General features: G+C 35.3%; 1 protein-coding gene across 2 annotated transcripts in view; it reads right to left on the bottom strand.

Annotated features, from left to right (window-relative positions):
• The window catches only part of LOC149783086 (uncharacterized), a 94,437-nt gene that overhangs the window by 58,922 nt on the left and 12,924 nt on the right, over window positions 1-22,591 (bottom strand). For both annotated transcript variants that reach the window (XM_089931301.1, XM_089931300.1), the window contains exons 6-9: window positions 18,972-19,168; window positions 14,645-14,793; window positions 10,762-10,788; window positions 453-600 (exon numbers count right to left, since the gene is read on the bottom strand). In XM_089931301.1, coding sequence (XP_089787427.1) covers window positions 453-600; window positions 10,762-10,788; window positions 14,645-14,793; window positions 18,972-19,168 — 521 coding nt within the window. The remainder of the gene's footprint in view (window positions 1-452; window positions 601-10,761; window positions 10,789-14,644; window positions 14,794-18,971; window positions 19,169-22,591) is intronic.

Raw genomic sequence — 22,591 nt, 5'->3', positions numbered from 1 at the left:
TTCAATGAATTTCCATTTAGGAGGAGTAGAGATACAATATTTTCAATGAATTTCCATTTAGGAGGAGTTGAGATACAATATTTTCAATGAATTTCCATTTAGGAGGAGTTGAGATACAATATTTTCAACGAATTTCCATTTAGGAGGAGTAGAAATACATTATTTTTAATGAATTTCCATTTACGTGTAGCAATAACAACATTTTCCAAATAGCTGTTGTGATGATTATATTGGAATCAGACTCATAATTTTCATTTCAGATCAACTAGATGTCATAAGAAGTATGCAAAGAATATGGAAATGACTGAAGACTGCTAAAAAGACTTGAGACTACACAAAGGACTCGAGAAAAGGTACTTTATGAGACATTGGGTTTCCTAAATTTTCAATCATTTTATTGCTCATAACAACAGAATAGTCAGGGTTTTAGTACAGAAATAAAGACATAATACCTTTCACTAAGTAGAGTCCAGTCTGACACACATGGGAGCAGATTGGGGTGGACAGACCTCAGGTAATTCTCTTCAGTGTACTTCAATACTTTTTTTATAGCCACATAAAATTTAGCTGCATCAAGGCGTAATCTACCTCTGCTGAAACCTAAAATGCACAATTAACAAACTTAGATATGCTACAACAGGGTTAAAACAGAAACATTTGCGTTTCAAAAGGACAGCATGTGTGTGTGTGTGTGTGTTATTATGACGCTATAATTAGAAATGATTAACATACAAATTATTTTGAGTTATAAGGACTCATTAAAATGAGAGAACGATATACATACAATATCTTTTATCAGGATTTAAAATGAGGGATTGATTAACATGCAAGTTATTTTGAGTTATCAGGACTCATTAAAATAAGAGAATGATGTATACCCAATTCAATATGCCATCATAACACTAAAATGTGGGAGTGATGTACATCCAATTCACTATGTTATCGTAACACAAAAATGAAGGAGTGATGTACATCCAATTCACTGTCATAACACTAAAATGTGGGAGTGATGTACATCCAATTCACTGTGTTATCAAAACACTAAAATGAGGGAGTGATGTATAGCCAATTCACAATGTTATCGTAACACAAAAATGAAGGAGTGATGTACATCCAATTCACTATGTTATCGTAGCACTAAAATGAGGGAGTGATGTACATCCAATTCACTATGTCATCATAACACTATAATGAGTGAGTGATGTATATCTAATTCACTATGTTATCATAACACTAAAATGGGTGAATGATAACAAGCCAATGCAAGTTATCAGGACACACCCAATGAGTGAGTGATGTATCAGGTCACTGTGTTAACATGGAGAATGTAATAAAAAAACACAAGCATATTATTTTAACTTGACCCTAAAGCCTAATAGTGTTTTCAAACTTGTTCACAAGAGTATAAACATGGTGGTGGTTAGATCTGTAGCATTTTCCTTCGAGATCAATTAAATACTGCATGAGGTGTTTCTGTCAATCAATTAAATTCTGCATGAGGTGTTTCTGTCAATCAATTAAATACTGCATGAGGTGTTTCTGTCAATCAATTAAATACTACATGAGGTGTTTCTGTCAATCAATTAAATACTGCATGAGTGTTTATGTCAATCAATTAAATACTGCATGAGTGTTTATGTCAATCAATTAAATACTGCATAAGTGTTTATGTCAATCAATTAAATACTGCATGAGGTGTTTCTGTCAATCAATTAAATACTGCATGAGTTTTTATGTCAATCAATTAAATACTGCATGAGGTGTTTCTGTCAATCAATTAAATACTGCATGAGTGTTTATGTCAATCAAGTAAACACTGCATGAGGTTTTTCTGTCAATCAAGAGGATCAGTGACCACAAGAGCTTCTGTATGGCCACAATGTTTGCAATTATGGAGGTCAGATCAGAACTGTTTTCATTCTGAATCTGGTACATACTGTGTTTAGTAAATAAAACCATCTATTTGTAAAACTAGTTTTCAGGATGCTCATTAAGGCAGTCATTTTGAAGATTAGCATCATTTTAATAAACTACACAATGCAAAGGGTTTTTCAATGGAGACCCCATCTTGATACAAGGCTAAAGATTTCTTAATGGAGACCCTATGTTGATACAACCAACAATTCAGGTGGAATTGTCAATACTAAACTTTCTTTAAACACACTGTTATGGCCATATGGGAAGGTGGTGAGGGAGAATACCGTGTGTGTTAGATTTAGCAGGGATGAGTTTTTACAGTACAAGAAATGTATTCATCAGTTGCAGAAAATGGCAAATGTTACATGGGTGTTAACTAATGGATGTTCAATGGTAACACTCCACTATTATTAATGGTCCACATAAATACAGAGGTTGTATTTTTCATATGCTAAACAGCAATAAAAGTTATACTTCTAAACAAAATGTATCACAGTGTACATAGTTCCAAGCTGGTTGCAAATGCTCTGTATTAATGTAATGAGAAAAATAACTTTAGCTGATATTTCAGCCATTCTGTCAATGTGACTGAAGCACACTTGACTGGTAAAAATGGTAATGGAGCAGGATATATGGTCTTTATGTTACAGTGAATACTGTGTGTGTTAGATTTAGCAGGGATGAGTTTTTACAGTTCAAGAAATATATTCATCAGTTACTGAAAATGGCAAACTTTACATGGGTGTTAACTAATGGATGGTCAAGGTTAACACTCTATACCCCAACTGGGGCACATGCAATAGCATAATGGTAAATACTGGTAACACTCTATACCCCAACTGGGGCACATGCAATAGCATAATGGTAAATACTGGTAACACTCTATACCCCAACTGGTGCACATGCAATAGCATAATGGTAAATACTGGTAACACTCTATACCCCAACTGGGGCACATGCAATAGCATAATGGTAAATACTGGTAACACTCTATACCCCAACTGGGGCACATGCAATAGCATAATGGTAAATACTGGTAACACTCTATACCCCAACTGGGGCACATGCAATAGCATAATGGTAAATACTGGTAACACTCTATACCCCAACTGGTGCACATGCAATGGCATAATGGTAAATACTGGTAACACTCTGTACACCAACTGGTGCACATGCAATGCATAATGGTAAATACTGGTAAAACTAAACTATTACGTATCACAACACAGCTAAAAAGAACAAATCTCGATAGTGATGAACTATGTCTGACATGGAAAGATACAAATCTGTAAATGGTCTGTCATGATAGACTACTTGGTGTTTTGGTAGATAATAACCGATCATGGACTGAACATATCAAACATATCAAAAAAGTCAATACAAGTTTATGGCTTCTCAGTAGGATATGACATTTTCTCCCTGAAAGGAATAGAAAACTATTTTATAACAGTTACACACAACCCTATTTAGACTACTGTAATACAATATGGGGTAATTCCAATGATAAAGACATAGCTAAGCTGGCACATCTTCAGAAAGAGTATTTGTGCTAATATCAATACAGAATGAAAGCAAGGAAAATTTAGCTGGTAAGTTAAAAATATTACCTATTAAAGACCGAATCTGATTGAGAAAAGCCAAATTAATGTACAGTATATCCCATAATAGTGCTCCTGATTATTTACAATCACTACCTGGCTACATTCCCCACCTGTAATCCAAATAAGGAATTATTTAAAAAAAGTTTTCTATACTTTGCTCTGGAATAGTATTCTAGTTGACATTCGAAATGCCCACTCTATTTCCTTCTTCCAAACCCAATATATCCAGTGGCTTCAGAGATGCAGTGAAAATAAATAAATGTATTTCTATAGGGCCTCAAGGTAGATAAAGTACTGTATTAGGTAAATGTGTTACCCTCTTTAAATAAAGTCATTATTATTATTATTATTATTTATTATTATTATTTTAATTGGCTAAGAAGGTGACAATTGCAGATGAGTGCAGAATTAATGAGTCATGCATATTTACAAATTTTTGTCATCTTAATCAAGACTGAATTCAAAATTTAAACAATTCTGATATAGAATGAATCTTTGTGGAATGAAGTTCACAGTCAGCACTAACTTTAAATGTGATCAATTAGTAAGATTTACATAAATTACAGTACAGGTCATGCAGGTCATGTACACCTACTTAAATTACAGTACAACTCATGCAGTTCATGTACACCTACTTAAATTACAGTACAAGTCATGCAGGTCATGTACAACTACTTAAATTACACTACAAGTCATGCAGGTCATGTACACCTACTTAAAAAACAGTACAAGTCATGCAGGTCATATACACCTATTTAAATTACAGTACAAGTCATGCAGTTCATGTACACCTACTTAAATTACAGTACAAGTCATGCAGGTCATGTACAACTACTTAAATTACACTACAAGTCATGCAGGTCATGTACACCTACTTAAAAAACAGTACAAGTCATGCAGGTCATATACACCTATTTAAATTACAGTACAAGTCATGCAGTTCATGTAAACCTACTTAAATTATAGTACAAGTCATGCAGGTCATGTACACCTACCTAAAATACAGTACAACTCATGCAGTTCATGTACACCTACTTAAATTACAGTACAAGTCATGCAGGTCATGTACACCTACTTAAATTACAGTACAAGTCATGCAGGTCATGTACATCTACCTAAATTACAGTACAATTCATGCAGGTCATGTACATCTACCTAAATTACAGTACAAGTCATGCACACCTATTTAAAGTACAGTACAAGTCATGCAGATCATGTACACCTACTTAAATAACAGTACAGGTCATGCAGGTCAGGTACATCTACCTAAATTACAGAAAACGTCATACAGGTCACGTACACCTACTTAAATTACAGTACAAGTCATGCAGGTCAGGTACATCTACCTAAATTACAGAAAACGTCATACAGGTCACGTACACCTAATTAAATTACAGTACAAGTCATGTACATCTACCTAAATTACAGTACAAGTCATGCAGGTCATGTACATCTACCTAAATTACAGTACAAGTCATGCAGTCATGTACACCTACTTAAATTACAGTACAAGTCATACAGGTCATGTACAACTATCTAAATTACAGTACAAGTCATGCAGCTCATGTACACCTACTTAAATTACAGTACAGGTCATGCACACCTACTTAAATTACAGTACAAGTCATGCAGGTCATGTACATCTACCTAAATTACAGTACAAGTCATGCACATCTATTTAAAGCACAGTACAAGTCATGCAGGTCATGAACACCTACTTAAATAACAGTACAGGTCATGCAGGTCGTGTACATCTATCTAAATTACAGTACAGGTCATGCAGGTCATGTACACCTACTTAAATTACAGTACAAGTCATGCAGGTCACGTACATCTACCTAAATTACAGAACACGTCATACAGGTCACGTATACCTACTTAAATTACAGTACAAGTCATGTACATCTACCTAAATTACAGTACAAGTCATACAGGTCATGTACATCTACCTAAATTACAGTACAAGTCATGCGGGTCATGTACACCTACTTAAATTACAGTACAAGTCATACAGGTAATGTACAACTACCTAAATTACAGTACAAGTCATGCAGATCATGTACACCTACTTAAATTACAGTACAGGTCATGCAGGTCATGTACACCTACTTAAATTACAGTACAAGTCATGCAGGTCAGGTACATCTACCTAAATTACAGAACACGTCATACAGGTCACGTATACCTACTTAAATTACAGTACAAGTCATGTACATCTACCTAAATTACAGTACAAGTCATACAGGTCATGTACATCTACCTAAATTACAATACAAGTCATGCACGTCTACCTAAATTACAGAAAACGTGATACAGGTCACGTATACCTACTTAAATTACAGTACAAGTCATGTACATCTACCTAAATTACAGTACAAGTCATACAGGTCATGTACATCTACCTAAATTACAGTACAAGTCATGCGGGTCATGTACACCTACTTAAATTACAGTACAAGTCATACAGGTCATGTACAACTACCTAAATTACAGTACAAGTCATGCAGGTCATGTACACCTACTTAAATTACAGTACAAGTCATGCAGGTCAGGTACATCTACCTAAATTACAGAAAACGTCATACAGGTCACGTACACCTACTTAAATTACAGTACAAGTCATGCAGGTCAGGTACATCTACCTAAATTACAGAAAACGTCATACAGGTCACGTACACCTAATTAAATTACAGCACAAGTCATGTACATCTACCTAAATTACAGTACAAGTCATGCAGGTCATGTACATCTACCTAAATTACAGTACAAGTCATGCAGTCATGTACACCTACTTAAATTACAGTACAAGTCAAACAGGTCATGTACAACTATCTAAATTACAGTACAAGTCATGCAGCTCATGTACACCTACTTAAATTACAGTACAGGTCATGCAGGTCATGTACACCTACTTAAATTACAGTACAAGTCATGCAGGTCATGTACATCTACCTAAATTACAGTACAAGTCATGCACATCTATTTAAAGCACAGTACAAGTCATGCAGGTCATGAACACCTACTTAAATAACAGTACAGGTCATGCAGGTCGTGTACATCTATCTAAATTACAGTACAGGTCATGCAGGTCATGTACACCTACTTAAATTACAGTACAAGTCATGCAGGTCACGTACATCTACCTAAATTACAGAACACGTCATACAGGTCACGTATACCTACTTAAATTACAGTACAAGTCATGTACATCTACCTAAATTACAGTACAAGTCATACAGGTCATGTACATCTACCTAAATTACAGTACAAGTCATGCGGGTCATGTACACCTACTTAAATTACAGTACAAGTCATACAGGTAATGTACAACTACCTAAATTACAGTACAAGTCATGCAGATCATGTACACCTACTTAAATTACAGTACAGGTCATGCAGGTCATGTACACCTACTTAAATTACAGTACAAGTCATGCAGGTCAGGTACATCTACCTAAATTACAGAACACGTCATACAGGTCATGTATACCTACTTAAATTACAGTACAAGTCATGTACATCTACCTAAATTACAGTACAAGTCATACAGGTCATGTACATCTACCTAAATTACAATACAAGTCATGCACGTCTACCTAAATTACAGAAAACGTGATACAGGTCACGTATACCTACTTAAATTACAGTACAAGTCATGTACATCTACCTAAATTACAGTACAAGTCATACAGGTCATGTACATCTACCTAAATTACAGTACAAGTCATGCGGGTCATGTACACCTACTTAAATTACAGTACAAGTCATACAGGTCATGTACAACTACCTAAATTACAGTACAAGTCATGCAGGTCATGTACACCTACTTAAATTACAGTACAAGTCATGCAGGTCATGTACATTTACCTAAATTACAGTACAAGTCATGCAGGTCATGTACAGCTACTTAAATTACAGTACAAATCATACAGGTCATGTACAGCTACTTAAATTACAGTACAAGTCATACAGGTCATGTACACCTACTTAAATTACAGTACAAGTCATGCAGGTCATGTACATCTACCTAAATTACAGTACAAGTCATGCTGGTCATGTACACCTACTTAAATTACAGTACAAGTCATGCAGGTCATGTACATCTACCTAAATTACAGTACAAGTCATGCAGGTGATGTACAGCTACATAAATTACAGTACAAGTCATGCAGGTCATGTACATCTACCTAAATTACAATACAAGTCATGCAGGTCATATACGTCTACCTAAATTACAGTACAAGTCATGCAGGTCATGTACGTCTACATAAATTACAGTACAAGTCATGCAGGTCATGTACATCTACCTAAATTACAGTACAGGTCATACAGGTCATGGACACATACTTAAATTACAGTATAAATCATACAGGTCATGTACACCTATTTAAAGTACAGTACAAGTCATGCAGGTCATGTACAACTACTTAAATTACAGTATAAGTCATGTACATCTACCTAAATTACAGTACAAATCATGCAGGTCATGTACATCTACCTAAATTACAGTAAAAGTCATGCAGGTCATGTACATCTACCTAAATTACAGTACAGGTCATGGACACATACTTAAATTACAGTATAAATCATACAGGTCATGTACACCTATTTAAAGTACAGTACAAGTCATACAGGTCATGGACATGTACTTAAATTACAGCACAAATCATACAGGTCATGTACACCTATTTAAAGTACAGTACAAGTCATGCAGGTCATGTACAACTACTTAAATTACAGTATAAGTCATGTACATCTACCTAAATTACAGTACAAATCATGCAGGTCATGTACATCTACCTAAATTACAGTAAAAGTCATGCAGGTCATGTACATCTACCTAAATTACAGTACAAATCATACAGGTCATGTACACCTATTTAAAGTACAGTACAAGTCATGCAGGTCATGTACACCTACTTGAATTACAGTACAAGTCATGTACATCTACCTAAATTACAGCACAAATCATACAGGTCATGGACACCTACGTAAATTACAGCACAAATCATACAGGTCATGTACACCTATTTAAAGTACAGTACAAGTCATACAGGTCATGGACACATACTTAAATTACAGTACAAATCATACAGGTCATGTACACCTATTTAAAGTACAGTACAAGTCATACAGGTCATGTACACCTACTTGAATTACAGTACAAGTCATGCAGGTCAGGTACATCTACCTAAATTATAGAACACGTCATACAGGTCACGTACCCCTACTTAAATTACAGTACAAGTCATGTACATCTACCTAAATTACAGTACAACTCATGCAGGTCATGTACGTCTACCTAAATTACAGTACAAGTAATGCAGGTCATGTACATCTACCTAAATTACAGTACAAGTCATGCAGGTCATGTACATCTACCTAAATTACAATACAAGTCATGCAGGTCATGTACATCTACCTAAATTACAGTACAAGTCATGCAGGTCATGTACGTCTACATAAATTACAGTACAAGTCATGCAGGTCATGTACATCTACCTAAATTACAGTACAGGTCATACAGGTCATGGACACATACTTAAATTACAGTATAAATCATACAGGTCATGTACACCTATTTAAAGTACAGTACAAGTCATACAGGTCATGGACACGTACTTAAATTACAGTACAAATCATACAGGTCATGTACACCTATTTAAAGTACAGTACAAGTCATGCAGGTCATGTACAACTACTTAAATTACAGTATAAGTCATGTACATCTACCTAAATTACAGTACAAATCATGCAGGTCATGTACATCTACCTAAATTACAGTAAAAGTCATGCAGGTCATGTACATCTACCTAAATTACAGTACAAATCATACAGGTCATGTACACCTATTTAAAGTACAGTACAAGTCATGCAGGTCATGTACACCTACTTGAATTACAGTACAAGTCATGTACATCTACCTAAATTACAGCACAAATCATACAGGTCATGGACACCTACGTAAATTACAGCACAAATCATACAGGTCATGTACACCTATTTAAAGTACAGTACAAGTCATACAGGTCATGGACACATACTTAAATTACAGTACAAATCATACAGGTCATGTACACCTATTAAAGTACAGTACAAGTCATACAGGTCATGTACACCTACTTGAATTACAGTACAAGTCATGCAGGTCAGGTACATCTACCTAAATTACAGAACACGTCATACAGGTCACGTACCCCTACTTAAATTACAGTACAAGTCATGTACATCTAACCTAAAGTACAGTACAAGTCATGCAGGTCATGTACGTCTACCTAAATTACAGTACAAGTCATGCAGGTCATGTACATCTACCTAAATTACAGTACAAATCATACAGGTCATGTACACCTATTTAAAGTACAGTACAAGTCATGCAGGTCATGTACACCTACTTGAATTACAGTACATGTCATGTACATCTACCTAAATTACAGCACAAATCATACAGGTCATGGACACCTACCTAAATTACAGCACAAATCATACAGGTCATGTACACCTATCTAAAGTACAGTACAAGTCATACAGGTCATGTACACCTACTTGAATTACAGTACAAGTCATGTACATCTACCTAAATTACAGCACAAATCATACAGGTCATGGACACCTACCTAAATTACAGCACAAATCATACAGGTCATGTACATCTACTTAAATTACAGCACAAATCATACAGGTCATGTACACCTATTTAAAGTACAGTATAATCAAGCAGGTCATGTAGACCTATTGGTATTTTTAATTCAGCAATATGTATCATTTTTTAGAATCTGATTACACATGCATTGAAATAGTGATCATTCCCTTTAATTTATTCTTAATACACCCCTATTCCTTGGAAGGTCATCATATACATGCTACAAGAAATACAAAAGACAATATCAATGTTAAAGTATATTTGGGACAAGGTCAACCTCAAGGTGTGATATGTACAAACAGGATTGAATGTAATGCACTGTCATGTCACAATAAAAGCTTCAAGTGTTGCAAAAACTTGTACTACCATGTATATTTTATGATTAGATGTGATTTCACCCAGTTTGTTACGAGGATGCCACATAAAAAATTCTACAGTGATAGATTATTTTCATTTGGAAGCTTTCTAATGACATTTAAGGTTCAAAGCATTAAATATATTAGCATAACAACAATTAGTATTTAATTTAAGGTAAGTAAATTTGACCATGCTGACAAAAACGTGTAAGGGAATGAATGTACTTGCAAATATAATACCAACCTCTCTTATGCACGCATACAAATGGCTCTGAAAATAAAGATCAAAGTTTTTGTACTGATTTTTGCAAATAACAATTTCACTGAATTCCTCTTAAATGAATTTCACATATACTCCAATTTCTATGTTGTCACTGCTGCCAGAATTCCCATATTTATTATTATATAATATTTGAATATGATGTCAACCAATAAAAAACATTCCTTTTTATATGTAATGCATCTGCCCAGTGTTTGTCTTGATCTATGTTGCTTACAGTTGTAAAGATGCTATAAAAAGCTATGGTCAACACCCATTATCATACAACAAGAGTCCATGCATTAGCAGTTGTAAAGATGCTATAAAAAAGTATAGTCAACACCCATTATCATGTCACAAGGGTCCATGCATTTGCAGTTGTAAAGATGCTATAAAAAGTATAGTCAACACCCATTATCATGTCACAAGGGTCCATGCATTTGCAGTTGTAAAGATGCTATAAAAAGGTATGGTCAACACACATTATCATGTCAAAAGGGTCCACGCATTTGCAGTTGTAAAGATGCTATAAAAAAGTATGGTCAACACCCATTATCATGTCACAAGGGTCCACGCATTTGCAGTTGTAAAGATGCTATTAAAAAGTATCATCAACAATTATATATAGGATACTTGCTTGAAATGAGTGAATAATGAATATATTTCACTGGGTGAAAATACTTAAAATGTTTCTAATCCATGAGATGAAATATATGTTATTCACTCAGAGCAAGCAAATTTTCATTTTATCTTATTCTTAAATGTATTGGCTAACAAGATGTATTATATAACAGTCTGAAGTAGTCTGGGTCCCTTGTGATATCTGTGATTTACCATTTATGTTTAGCTGTGTTTTTTCACACAGAAAATACATGATTCTCCTTCCCAATTCTCAGTGAAATAGCACATTAAGAAATGTTTATGTGCTCCTTACTGGATTTTGATATCCAGTCAACATTTTTATGGGGAGGCAGACAGTTTTACCACTTAGCTGCATATAAGAATAATTTTGAATTTCTGGGTTATCTTTTTATTGATGTGGAAGTAAATTATTTATCCAGTGAACTATCATATTTATTTTATTTGGAAAATCGACTAATTCACAGACCTGCATAAAATATAATTTTTTTATTATAAACTGCTGGTGCAGTTATCATCAACTACCAAAATTTCCAACCATTTCTTCCATTCATTATCTTCCACCATGTCTTTAATAAAATCTTTAATAAATTATTCTAAACATAGATATTACAAAACATGGTGCTATTAACACAATTCTATAAAGGTAAACACAACAGAAATCAATCATAAGAAAGTAGATGTTATTCTAATATTAAGGCACAAGTGACTGAGTTATCAGGACACTAAAATGATTAAGTGACATATAATAATAATAATAATAATGAGGACTTTGTACAGCACCTAATCTTTAGAAGCTCTAAGCAGTTTACAACATTAGACAACACATATAAGATAAAAAACATATAATGATATGATTACAAAAACAAACACCATGAAATTAGAAAGCTTAAAAAAACATGCTGAGAATATTTAAGGTAGGAAACATTATTAGGTCTTTAAGTTTGTTCTTGTAGTTGAAGTAAGTGAGTTTTGAGAGCACTCTTGAATGGGATCACTGTGTCTTAAGTTCAGTGGGCAATTCGATCCATGTTGCTGGGCCCTAGTATGCAAAAGAACACTGTCCATATCACTTTGTTTTCATAGTGGGAATAATGAGTATACGATTGTCAGAAGAGGAGCGTAAGTATTTTACTGGTGTATACACATGGGTGAGGTCAGATAGGTATGTTGGACTAGAGTCCAACAGTGAAATGTAGCACAGAGAACAAATTTTGTGTTTGATTCTGGATCGAATGGATAGCCAGTGTAGGGTACAGAGCAGTGGGGAGGTGTGCTCTGATCGTGGTACTCTAAGTATGATCCGAGCAGCTGTCTTTCGAATTTTTTGAAGTTTCTGGAGCAGATATTGAGATGAACCAGACAGAACTGAATTACAATAGTCCAGTCCTGAAAGTACTAATGAACACACAAGTGTTTCAGTGGCATCAACTGAAAGATATTTGTGAATGGAGCTGATACGTCTCAGCTCAGGATATGCAGCCTTCCATATGTTCATGACATGTTGGTGCAGTGTGAGAGTACTGTCCAGAGTAACACCTAGGTTTTGTACTGATTTTGTGAATTTAATGTTGGTGTTGCTGATATTTATTGTTTGAGGTAAAGGATGTGAATGAGAAAGTCTTTATGTTGTGATCAAAATGGCCTCAATTTTATCATCATTCATCTGCAGCTTGTTACATGTCATCCATAATTTCACATCAGAAATGCACCTCTCTACACCTTGGATGGTAGCATCAACTTCAGTTGGGTGGCTAAATTTGTATATTTGGGTGTCATCAGCATACAGTTGGTGGGACACTTGATGATGATCTATGACACTTGAGAGTGACTGAGTGCATAGAATGAAGAGAACAGGTCCAAGAACAGACCCCTGTGGAACACCAAAACATATATCAACTGGGCTGGAGTGTATTCCATTTGCAGATACAATTTGTGTCTTGTTGACCAATTAGGACTTGAACCACAGTAAGTCTATATCATGAATGCCAAATACATGCTGGAGATGGTGAAGTAATATATGATCTATTGTGTCAAAAGCTGCAGACACTCAACCCAATGAGTTATCAGGACACTAAAATCAGGAAATCAATTAGGTACAATTCAACAAGTTATTTAACATGTTTTTAATTGGGGTTTTTAATGTTACTTTGTCAGTGGGAAAACTGAATCATGGTTTTAACTTCGTAAATTACAACTAGAAAACATTTTAATGCATGATGTTAACAGGTTCACAGTTAGTTCTGGCAATAAACCATCAAAATATTGGTGATGTTTTGAAGTAAAAGTACATTTGTCTGAGTTTACTGGACTGTTTTATGTAATGGTGCTTGGACTTGCAAGTTTTGTTGATATAATGGTGCTTGGAATTATAATTTTTGTCGATGTAACGGTGCTTGGAATTGTAAGTTTTGTTGATATAATGGTGCTTAGAATTGTAATTTTTGTTGATTTAATGGTGCTTGGAATTATAATTTTTGTCAATGTAATGGTGCTTGGAATTGTAAGTTCTGTCAATGTAATGATGCTTGGAATTGTAAGCTCTGTCGATGTAATGGTGCTTAGAATTGTAAGTTCTGTTGATGTAATGGTGCTTGGAATTGTAAGTTCTGTCGATGTAATGGTGCTTGGAATAGTAAGTTCTGTCGATGTAATGGTGCTTGGAATTGTAAGTTCTGTTGATGTAACGGTGCTTGGAATAGTAAGTTCTGTCGATGTAATGGTGCTTGGAATTGTAAGTTCTGTTGATGTAACGGTGCTTGGAATTGTAATTTTTGTCAATGTAATGGTGCATCACAATATGTAGATGCAAAGATAAGAAAAAGTAAGTTTTTTATGAACTATTGCTTGTACTTTACTGCATAATGTTTGCAATCGTTCCTAATTAAATCTGATCTGCATTTTAGTAGGGCTTTTGCATTTAAACATATACAGTGCTAAGGGAAGGCAGTTTTTAAAAAATATATGCCTGGGTACTCTGATTTCACAGAGTTCATATTAAAATGATAAGAAAATTCTAAATTGCGTCTTTGGGCAAGTACCCCATTTTAAAACTACCTTCCCTGGGTCCCATGTATGTTTTAATGGAAAATTCCAATTTCTAAAATACTTTTATGTATCAATTTGTCCACTGTTTTAAAATCGGCAAGTTCAGAACCCATTTGGTAGTATAATGTGTTGAGACTGTAAACACAAGACCATGTGTGTAGACCAACACAAAAAAACTTACTTATTTTATGTTCATCAACAACATCATCAGAGTCATAATCGTCTTCATCACTCATCTCCTCATCAAGCTTAGCATCTGGGTCTTTGTCATCATCAGAATTTCCATCTTGGTCATCAGCTTTAGACAGGTCATGCAACATAGCAGATGCTCTGCAAACACAGTAAGATCATAGTAAATGCAAAGTCACCATGAAACAGGATCACGACATTAGTTCAGTAAAATGCAAGATCATCATCAAACATGTTAGTACATCCCAATAATTGGTACCCCATGAAAATCTGAATAACAAACTTTGCTAAAATCCAAATCTCCAGTAGACTGAAAGTTTGACTATTCTGTTAAGTGAAAAGTGTGAAACCCAGGTGATTTAAAATTTATTTTGAATCTGAATTCCTTACAGACTGAAAACTGATTAGATGAATGACATTTTCCAGACAAATCATCTCTCACAGCATAAGAATTAACTGACTCTCCAATCAAAATTGCTGAGATATGGACATGTAACCCAATCTAAGAACTTTAGACTTTGTTAAGGTTTTCACAGTCAGGCACTAATCTTATTTCCTGAGTTCCTCTCTCTTTAACACAAATTCCCATTACGTGCATTTATCATTACAACTAAAAAAGTTAGCTTCATTTTTCTGTATTGTTATGTTTTCACACAGATGGGGTGGGGATATCCTTGCTGCCCCATAACATTCATAATGAATAACACACATGTAAGATTTATCCCTAAATAAGTTTGGGCAGTCAGCAGGTAAGCACTGTATTATGTTCCACAGATTTACAATGATGTAAGCAGGTTTTGAACAGGAAGGTATCCATGATAAAATGTTCCACAAATTACAAGTCTGAAGGCAGATTTTATCATCCAGGTATCCACAATAACAAGTTCCACCAAATTACAATGCTGCAGGCAGGTTTTGAACAGGAAGGTATCCATGATAAAATGTTACAATAATTACTAATTAACTGAAGGCAGATTTTAGCATCCAGGTATCCACAGTAACAAGTTTGAAGGCAGATTTTAGCATCCAGGTATCCACAGTAACAAGTTTGAAGGCAGATTTTAGCATCCAGGTATCCACAGTAACAAGTTTGAAGGCAGATTTTAGCATCCAGGTATCCACAGTAACAAGTTTGAAGGCAGATTTTAGCATCCAGGTATCCACAGTAACAAGTTTGAAGGCAGATTTTAGCATCCAGGTATCCACAGTAACAAGTTCCACCAAATTACAATGCTGCAGACAGGTTTTGACTGTGTTACATGAATGGATTGAGACATGTCCACTCATATTTTTTTAAAGTTGTGACTAAAGAGATGTCTATGCACTTATAAATGTATGTGTGAATATTCTGTCATGTATGGTGTATCAACTTATATATTGGATACACATCCATAAAGGACACATTTTTATCCCTTGAGTGTAATCTGTAGATAGTTTTCACTACACAAATAAATTCAATGCCTACACATTGTGAAATTTACAAACAGAGAAACTTTTAATTTTGCATCATGCTAAATAAAATCTGTCAAAACCTGCCATCCAACGAAAAAGAAATCACTGACAATGTGACATTTGTGTTACACTCAATGACAAAACCTTCAGTGCACTACTCAATGACAGCTGACACATGACTGAAACAGAATAATGACTCTCTGTTAAGACAATTTGCATAACTAATTCTCGGAACAGATGTTCTCATCTCAAAACAATATCTGGATAAACCTGTTCATGAACTTGCCAAGATCAAAAGATTTGGCTTCAAATTACAGACTCGTGATGAATAGGGAATAAAAAAAAGCTTCATGTGGCTGCCCCCACCCCCCATGGGACAAATTTGTATCTCTCTTCAAATGTTAACTTTTTTCATGAAATATAAAAATGCAAGATTTTAAATAAAACTTGTCTGTCATAAAAAGCGACTCCCATTTCCGCTATGGCTATATGCCTAAATATCAGTTTGGGTAAAATGATACAATTTAATACAATGGCATTGTGACTGGAGTATGGTGAGTAGAAGATAACAAACTTTTACATGCCAATTTTTGAACACTATTCCTTTATCCTTTATCTAAATAATGTACAGAGAGAGCAGTCAAAACAAAAATTGAATTTGCATGTAAGGAGAGAGCAGTCAAACAAAAATTGAATTTGCATGTATGGAGAGAGCAGTCAAAAAAAAATTGAATTTGCATGTATAGTTGTTGTTGTTGTAGGGTTTAATGCCATTTTTCAGCACACAATAGGCTATACATGGCGGCCAGTATTAATGGTGGAGGAAGAACCCGGAAAAATCCCCAGAAATAACCACCGATGCACGAGAAGCTACTGGCAAGCTTTTTCACATACCTACGTTGGCTGAATCTGAGACTCGAACCCACGTAGACAGAGGTGAGATGGCAGTGATCCATAACGGAGAGTGCTTTAGTTCACTCGGCCACTCAGGGCCCTTGCATGTATAGAGAGAACAGTCAAAGCAAAAACTGAATTTGTGTCTATAGAGATAACAAGAGAGCAGTCAAAACAAAAACTGAATTTGCATGTATAGAGAAAGCAGTAAAAAAAAATTGAATTTGCATGTATAGTAAGAGAAAGAAATGAATTTCCATGTATAGAGAAAGCAGTCAAAAAAAACTTAATTTGCATGTATAGAAAGAAAAATATAAAAAAATTGAATTTGCATATAAACAGAGAGCAGTCAAACAAAAATTGAATTTGCATGTATAGAAAGAGAAATCAAAACAAAAATTCAATTTGCATGTATACAGAAAGCAGTCAAAAAAATTGAATTTGCCTGTATAGAAAGGGAAATAATACAAAACTGAATTTGCATGTAAACAGAGAGCAGTCAAACAAAAATTGAATTTGCATGTATAAAAAGAGAAAGTATAAAAAGAGAAATCAAAACAAAAATTGAACTTGCAAGTATAGAAAGAGAAATCAAACAAAAATTGAATTTGCATGTATAGAGAGAGCAGTCAAAACAAAAACTGAATTTGTATAGATAGAACAGTCACTGCTGATAGAGTTCAGATATCACTGAACACATTAACTCCTAGCGACGACTTAATGGGGCAGGAGGTAGCAGCCTACTGCCAAGCTTTCTAGCATCATGGTCATACATGATACACTAACGTGGGTAGTATTATGGAAAGGTAGACAGATGTAGTTCTACAATGATACCAAATAATCTGGAATATCTAGTTGCACTACAAAATACAGACCCGACTTTTTTCTACCCAAAATTATCACGTAGTCAGAATTTGAGTTTGTGTCTGGATTTGAGACTTTTTGGTCTCAGATCTAAGGCAAACTGGTATGAACTGCAAACACACAGATGAGCGTTTGCAAAAAGTAGGATAAGATGGGCATTTGGAATAAAGAGTGGTCTTGATACAAAAATAATGTTTCCGTTTAGCAACAAAAAAAAACCAAAACAAAAGAACTCCAACTTTTACCCTTCTGCTCATGTACGAGTCAAATAGCCAATGAAAAACGACGTTTCTAACAGAACTAGGCAATATGTTATTGAAAAATCACTGAGGATTGGGTGTTTTTGGATCTATTTAGAAATAGCTTTCAAAATGTTTTTGTAGGGTTTAATGCCATTTTTCAGCACAAGACAGGCTATACATGGTGTCCAGTATTAATGGTGGAGGAAGAATCCAGGAAAACCCCGGAAAGAACCACCGACCCACGAGAAGCTACTGACAAGCTTTCTCACATACCCACATTGGCTGAATCCAAGACTTGAACCCATGCAGACAGAGGTGAGATGGCAATGATCCGTAGCGGAGAGCGCTTTAGACCACTCAGCCACTCGGGGCCCCACTTTCAAAATGTGTTTCCTACTCGATTTTCAGGCAAAAATGACAAGAACCTCCAGCAGTTAATTTGTTAAAACAAGAAATCATTCTTTGGTTAGGAAACACCTCACTACTGACTTCCAACAGTAGGTGACCAATGTATAACAGGAATCTGCTTCAAGGTAATTAGAATGGTGATTGTGACCACTGTTTGAATGTGACCAATAGGACAAGTTTGAATGTCTTAATAGTTTCACTGATTTACCATAAAGCAGATTTTAGTGGTATATAACTTGCCAAAATCTAGGATGTGACTTTTGGTACAAAATGGCTCAATTTTAATTCACAAACACCTGCTGCTACAACTTTATTTCTTCATGAATTTGCTTATACCTTCCATTTTTCACAACAATTATGATGGCAAATATAACTAGTCATTAGGCTTCAATGAACTTAAGACTCATGTTCAATGTATGACTTAATAGATGTAGATGATTTAATCAACATATTTCTCACTTTTCTGCTGCTTTACGTTTCTGTCTTTTGCCACTGCCATCATTGTTACCATCCATATCTTCTTTCATAAGAGTCTCATTCTTCTGAGACATGATGAGCTCTATTTCCTCTTTCTTCTTTCTGCAGTAATCTAGGTGTATCTTCTTCCAGCGCGCAATCAGTTCACCACCACATAATTCACATATATATGTTTCATTCTGTAGGAGTACAAGAAATGATTATTGCATAATGTCAATGCCATGCCATGTGTATTAAGGTATCACTACACTGATGTCAATGCCATGACATTGTATTAAGGTATCACTACAATGATGTCAAAAGCCATGCCATGTGTTTTAAGGTATCACTACATATATGTCAATGCCATGACATGTGTTTTAAGGTATCACTACACTGATGTCAATGCCATGACATTGTTTTAAGGTATCACCACACTGATGTCAATGCCATGACAATGTTTTAAGGTATCACCACACTGATGTCAATGCCATGACATTATATTAAGGTATCACCACACTGATGTCAATGCCATGACAGTGTATTAAGGTATCACTACAATGATGTCAAAGCCATGCCATGTGTTTTAAGGTATCACTACAATGATGTCAAAGCCATGCCATGTGTTTTAAGGTATCACTACACTGATGTCAATGCCATGCCATGTGTTTTAAGGTATCACTACACTGATGTCAATGCCATGACACTGTATTAAGGTATCACTACACTGATGTCAATGCCATGACATTGTATTAAGGTATCACCACACTGATGTCAATGCCATGACATTGTTTTAAGGTATCACCACACTGATGTCAATGCCATGACATTGTTTTAAGGTATCACTACACTGATGTCAATGCCATGACATTGTTTTAAGGTATCACCACACTGATGTCAATGCCATGACATTGTATTAAGGTATCACCACACTGATGTCAATGCCATGACACTGTATTAAGGGATCACGACACTGATGTCAATGCCATGACATTGTATTAAGGTATCACCACACTGATGTCAATGCCATGACATTGTATTAAGGTATCACTACAATGATGTCAATGCCATGACATTGTTTTAAGGTATCACTACACTGATGTCAATGCCATGACATTGTTTTAAGGTATCACCACACTGATGTCAATGCCATGACATTGTATTAAGGTATCACTACACTGATGTCAATGCCATGACATTGTATTAAGGTATCACCACACTGATGTCAATGCCATGACATTGTATTAAGGTATCACCACACTGATGTCAATGCCATGACACTGTATTAAGGGATCACTACACTGATGTCAATGCCATGACATTGTATTAAGGTATCACCACACTGATGTCAATGCCGTGACATTGTATTAAGGTATCACTACACTGATGTCAATGCCATGACATTGTATTAAGGTATCACTACAATGATGTCAATGCCATGACATTGTTTTAAGGTATCACCACACTGATGTCAATGCCATGACATTGTTTTAAGGTATCACTACACTGATGTCAATGCCATGACATTGTTTTAAGGTATCACCACACTGATGTCAATGCCATATTGTTTTAAGGTATCACCACACTGATGTCAATGCCATGACATTGTTTTAAGGTATCACCACACTGATGTCAATGCCATGACATTGTTTTAAGGTATCACCATACTGATGTCAATGCCATGACATTATATTAAGGTATCACCACACTGATGTCAATGGCATGACATTGTATTAATGTATCACTACATTGATGTCAAAGCCATGTCATGTGTTTTAAGGTATCACTACAATGATGTCAATGCCATGCCATGTGTTTTAAGGTATCACTACACTGATGTCAATGCCATGCCATGTGTATTAAGGTATCACCACACTGATGTCAATGCCATGACACTGTATTAAGGTATCACTACACTGACGTCAATGCCATGACATTGTATTAAGGTATCACCACACTGATGTCAATGCCATGACATTGTTTTAAGGTATCACCACACTGATGTCAATGCCATGACATTGTTTTAAGGTATCACCACACTGATGTCAATGCCATGACATTGTTTTAAGGTATCACCACACTGATGTCAATGCCATGACATTGTTTTAAGGTAAGACCACACTGATGTCAATGCCATGACATTGTTTTAAGGTATCTCTACACTGATGTCAATGCCATGACATTGTATTAAGGTATCACCACACTGATGTCAATGCCATGACAGTGTATTAAGGTATCACTACACTGATGTCAATGCCATGATATTGTTTAAGGTATCACTACACTGATGTCAATGCCATGACATTGTATTAAGGTATCACTACACTGATGTCAATGCCATGACATTGTTTTAAGGTATCACTACACTGATGTCAATGCCATGACATTGTTTTAAGGTATCACTACACTGACGTCAATGCCATGGCATTGTTTTAAGGTATCACTACACTGATGTCAATGCCATGGCATTGTTTTAAGGTATCACTACACTGACGTCAATGCCATGACATTGTTTTAAGGTAGCACTAGATTGAGGTCAATGCCACAGTGACAGCCACATGAGGGCAAAGGCAGCACCACTTTTGTTATCTCTCATGACACCTTGTGACACCAATCATTTTGCGGGACACGGGACACAGCTTTGCAGGCTACATGCGACCCATGGGCCATGTGATTGAGACATCCTTTATATCATATCACTACAATGAAGTCCATGCAGTGACATTGTTTTAAAGTAACACTACACTGATGTCTATGCCCCGACATTGTTTTAAGGTCTCGTTACACAGATGTCCATGCCATGCCATTGTTTTAAGGCCTCATTACACTGAAATCAATTATATGACAGTGTTTTAAGGTATCACTACACTGATGTACATGTGTTATGTGTATTTGACTGAATTAATATTTGATTTTATTCAATTGTTGTTTGTTAGTTTTAAATATTTTTATTCCATTACATGTTTATGTAATGTAATTTTATTTACTGGGCTTGACATTGTTCAGAAATTTAATTTAGTAGGAAACAACTAATAGAAACTTTGTATCTAATGCTGACATAGTTCCTGACCTTGATACAGAACCAGTAGGAGTTGCGGTAAACAACTTTTTTATATATATATATTCTTTCTCAGAGTAAGATTCATAAAGTGAAATCGAGGTCATACATGGAGTACGTGACAAATAACATGCATCAATTAGGTTTTTCCAAAGGATTGACAACATCCAGGCATGTGTTTTACAGTGTAGCTTGATCTATTATTGATGTCTGAGAAAGAATAGTCATTAGTTCCTTAACACTTGAGAAGTTACACTGTTTAATGGTGTGACCAGTTTTTGGACTTATTATTTTGTTTAATTTAATCTATCAGAATTACAAGTTTGTTTTCCCTGGAAATACTAGTGCTCTAAATTAATTCTTGGACAAAAACAGTTATCACAATTTGCACAGAATTCAAACACTGGAATATTATTTTCCGTGATTCAACAAAGAACTGTTGACACATGAGTACAACACTGACCACAGCATATGTCATCACCTTCCATATTGGATTTCTTCGGGATTCCAACTACACTGATATCAATGCCATGATGTTCTGTTTTAATGTATTATTGCACTCATT

The sequence above is a fragment of the Sinohyriopsis cumingii genome, chromosome 14 (genome assembly GCF_028554795.1).
Source record: "Sinohyriopsis cumingii isolate HCF-2022 chromosome 14, ASM2855479v2, whole genome shotgun sequence".
Taxonomy (NCBI): Eukaryota; Metazoa; Mollusca; class Bivalvia; order Unionida; family Unionidae; genus Sinohyriopsis; species Sinohyriopsis cumingii.
This window is presented reverse-complemented; position numbering and strand designations above follow the sequence as displayed.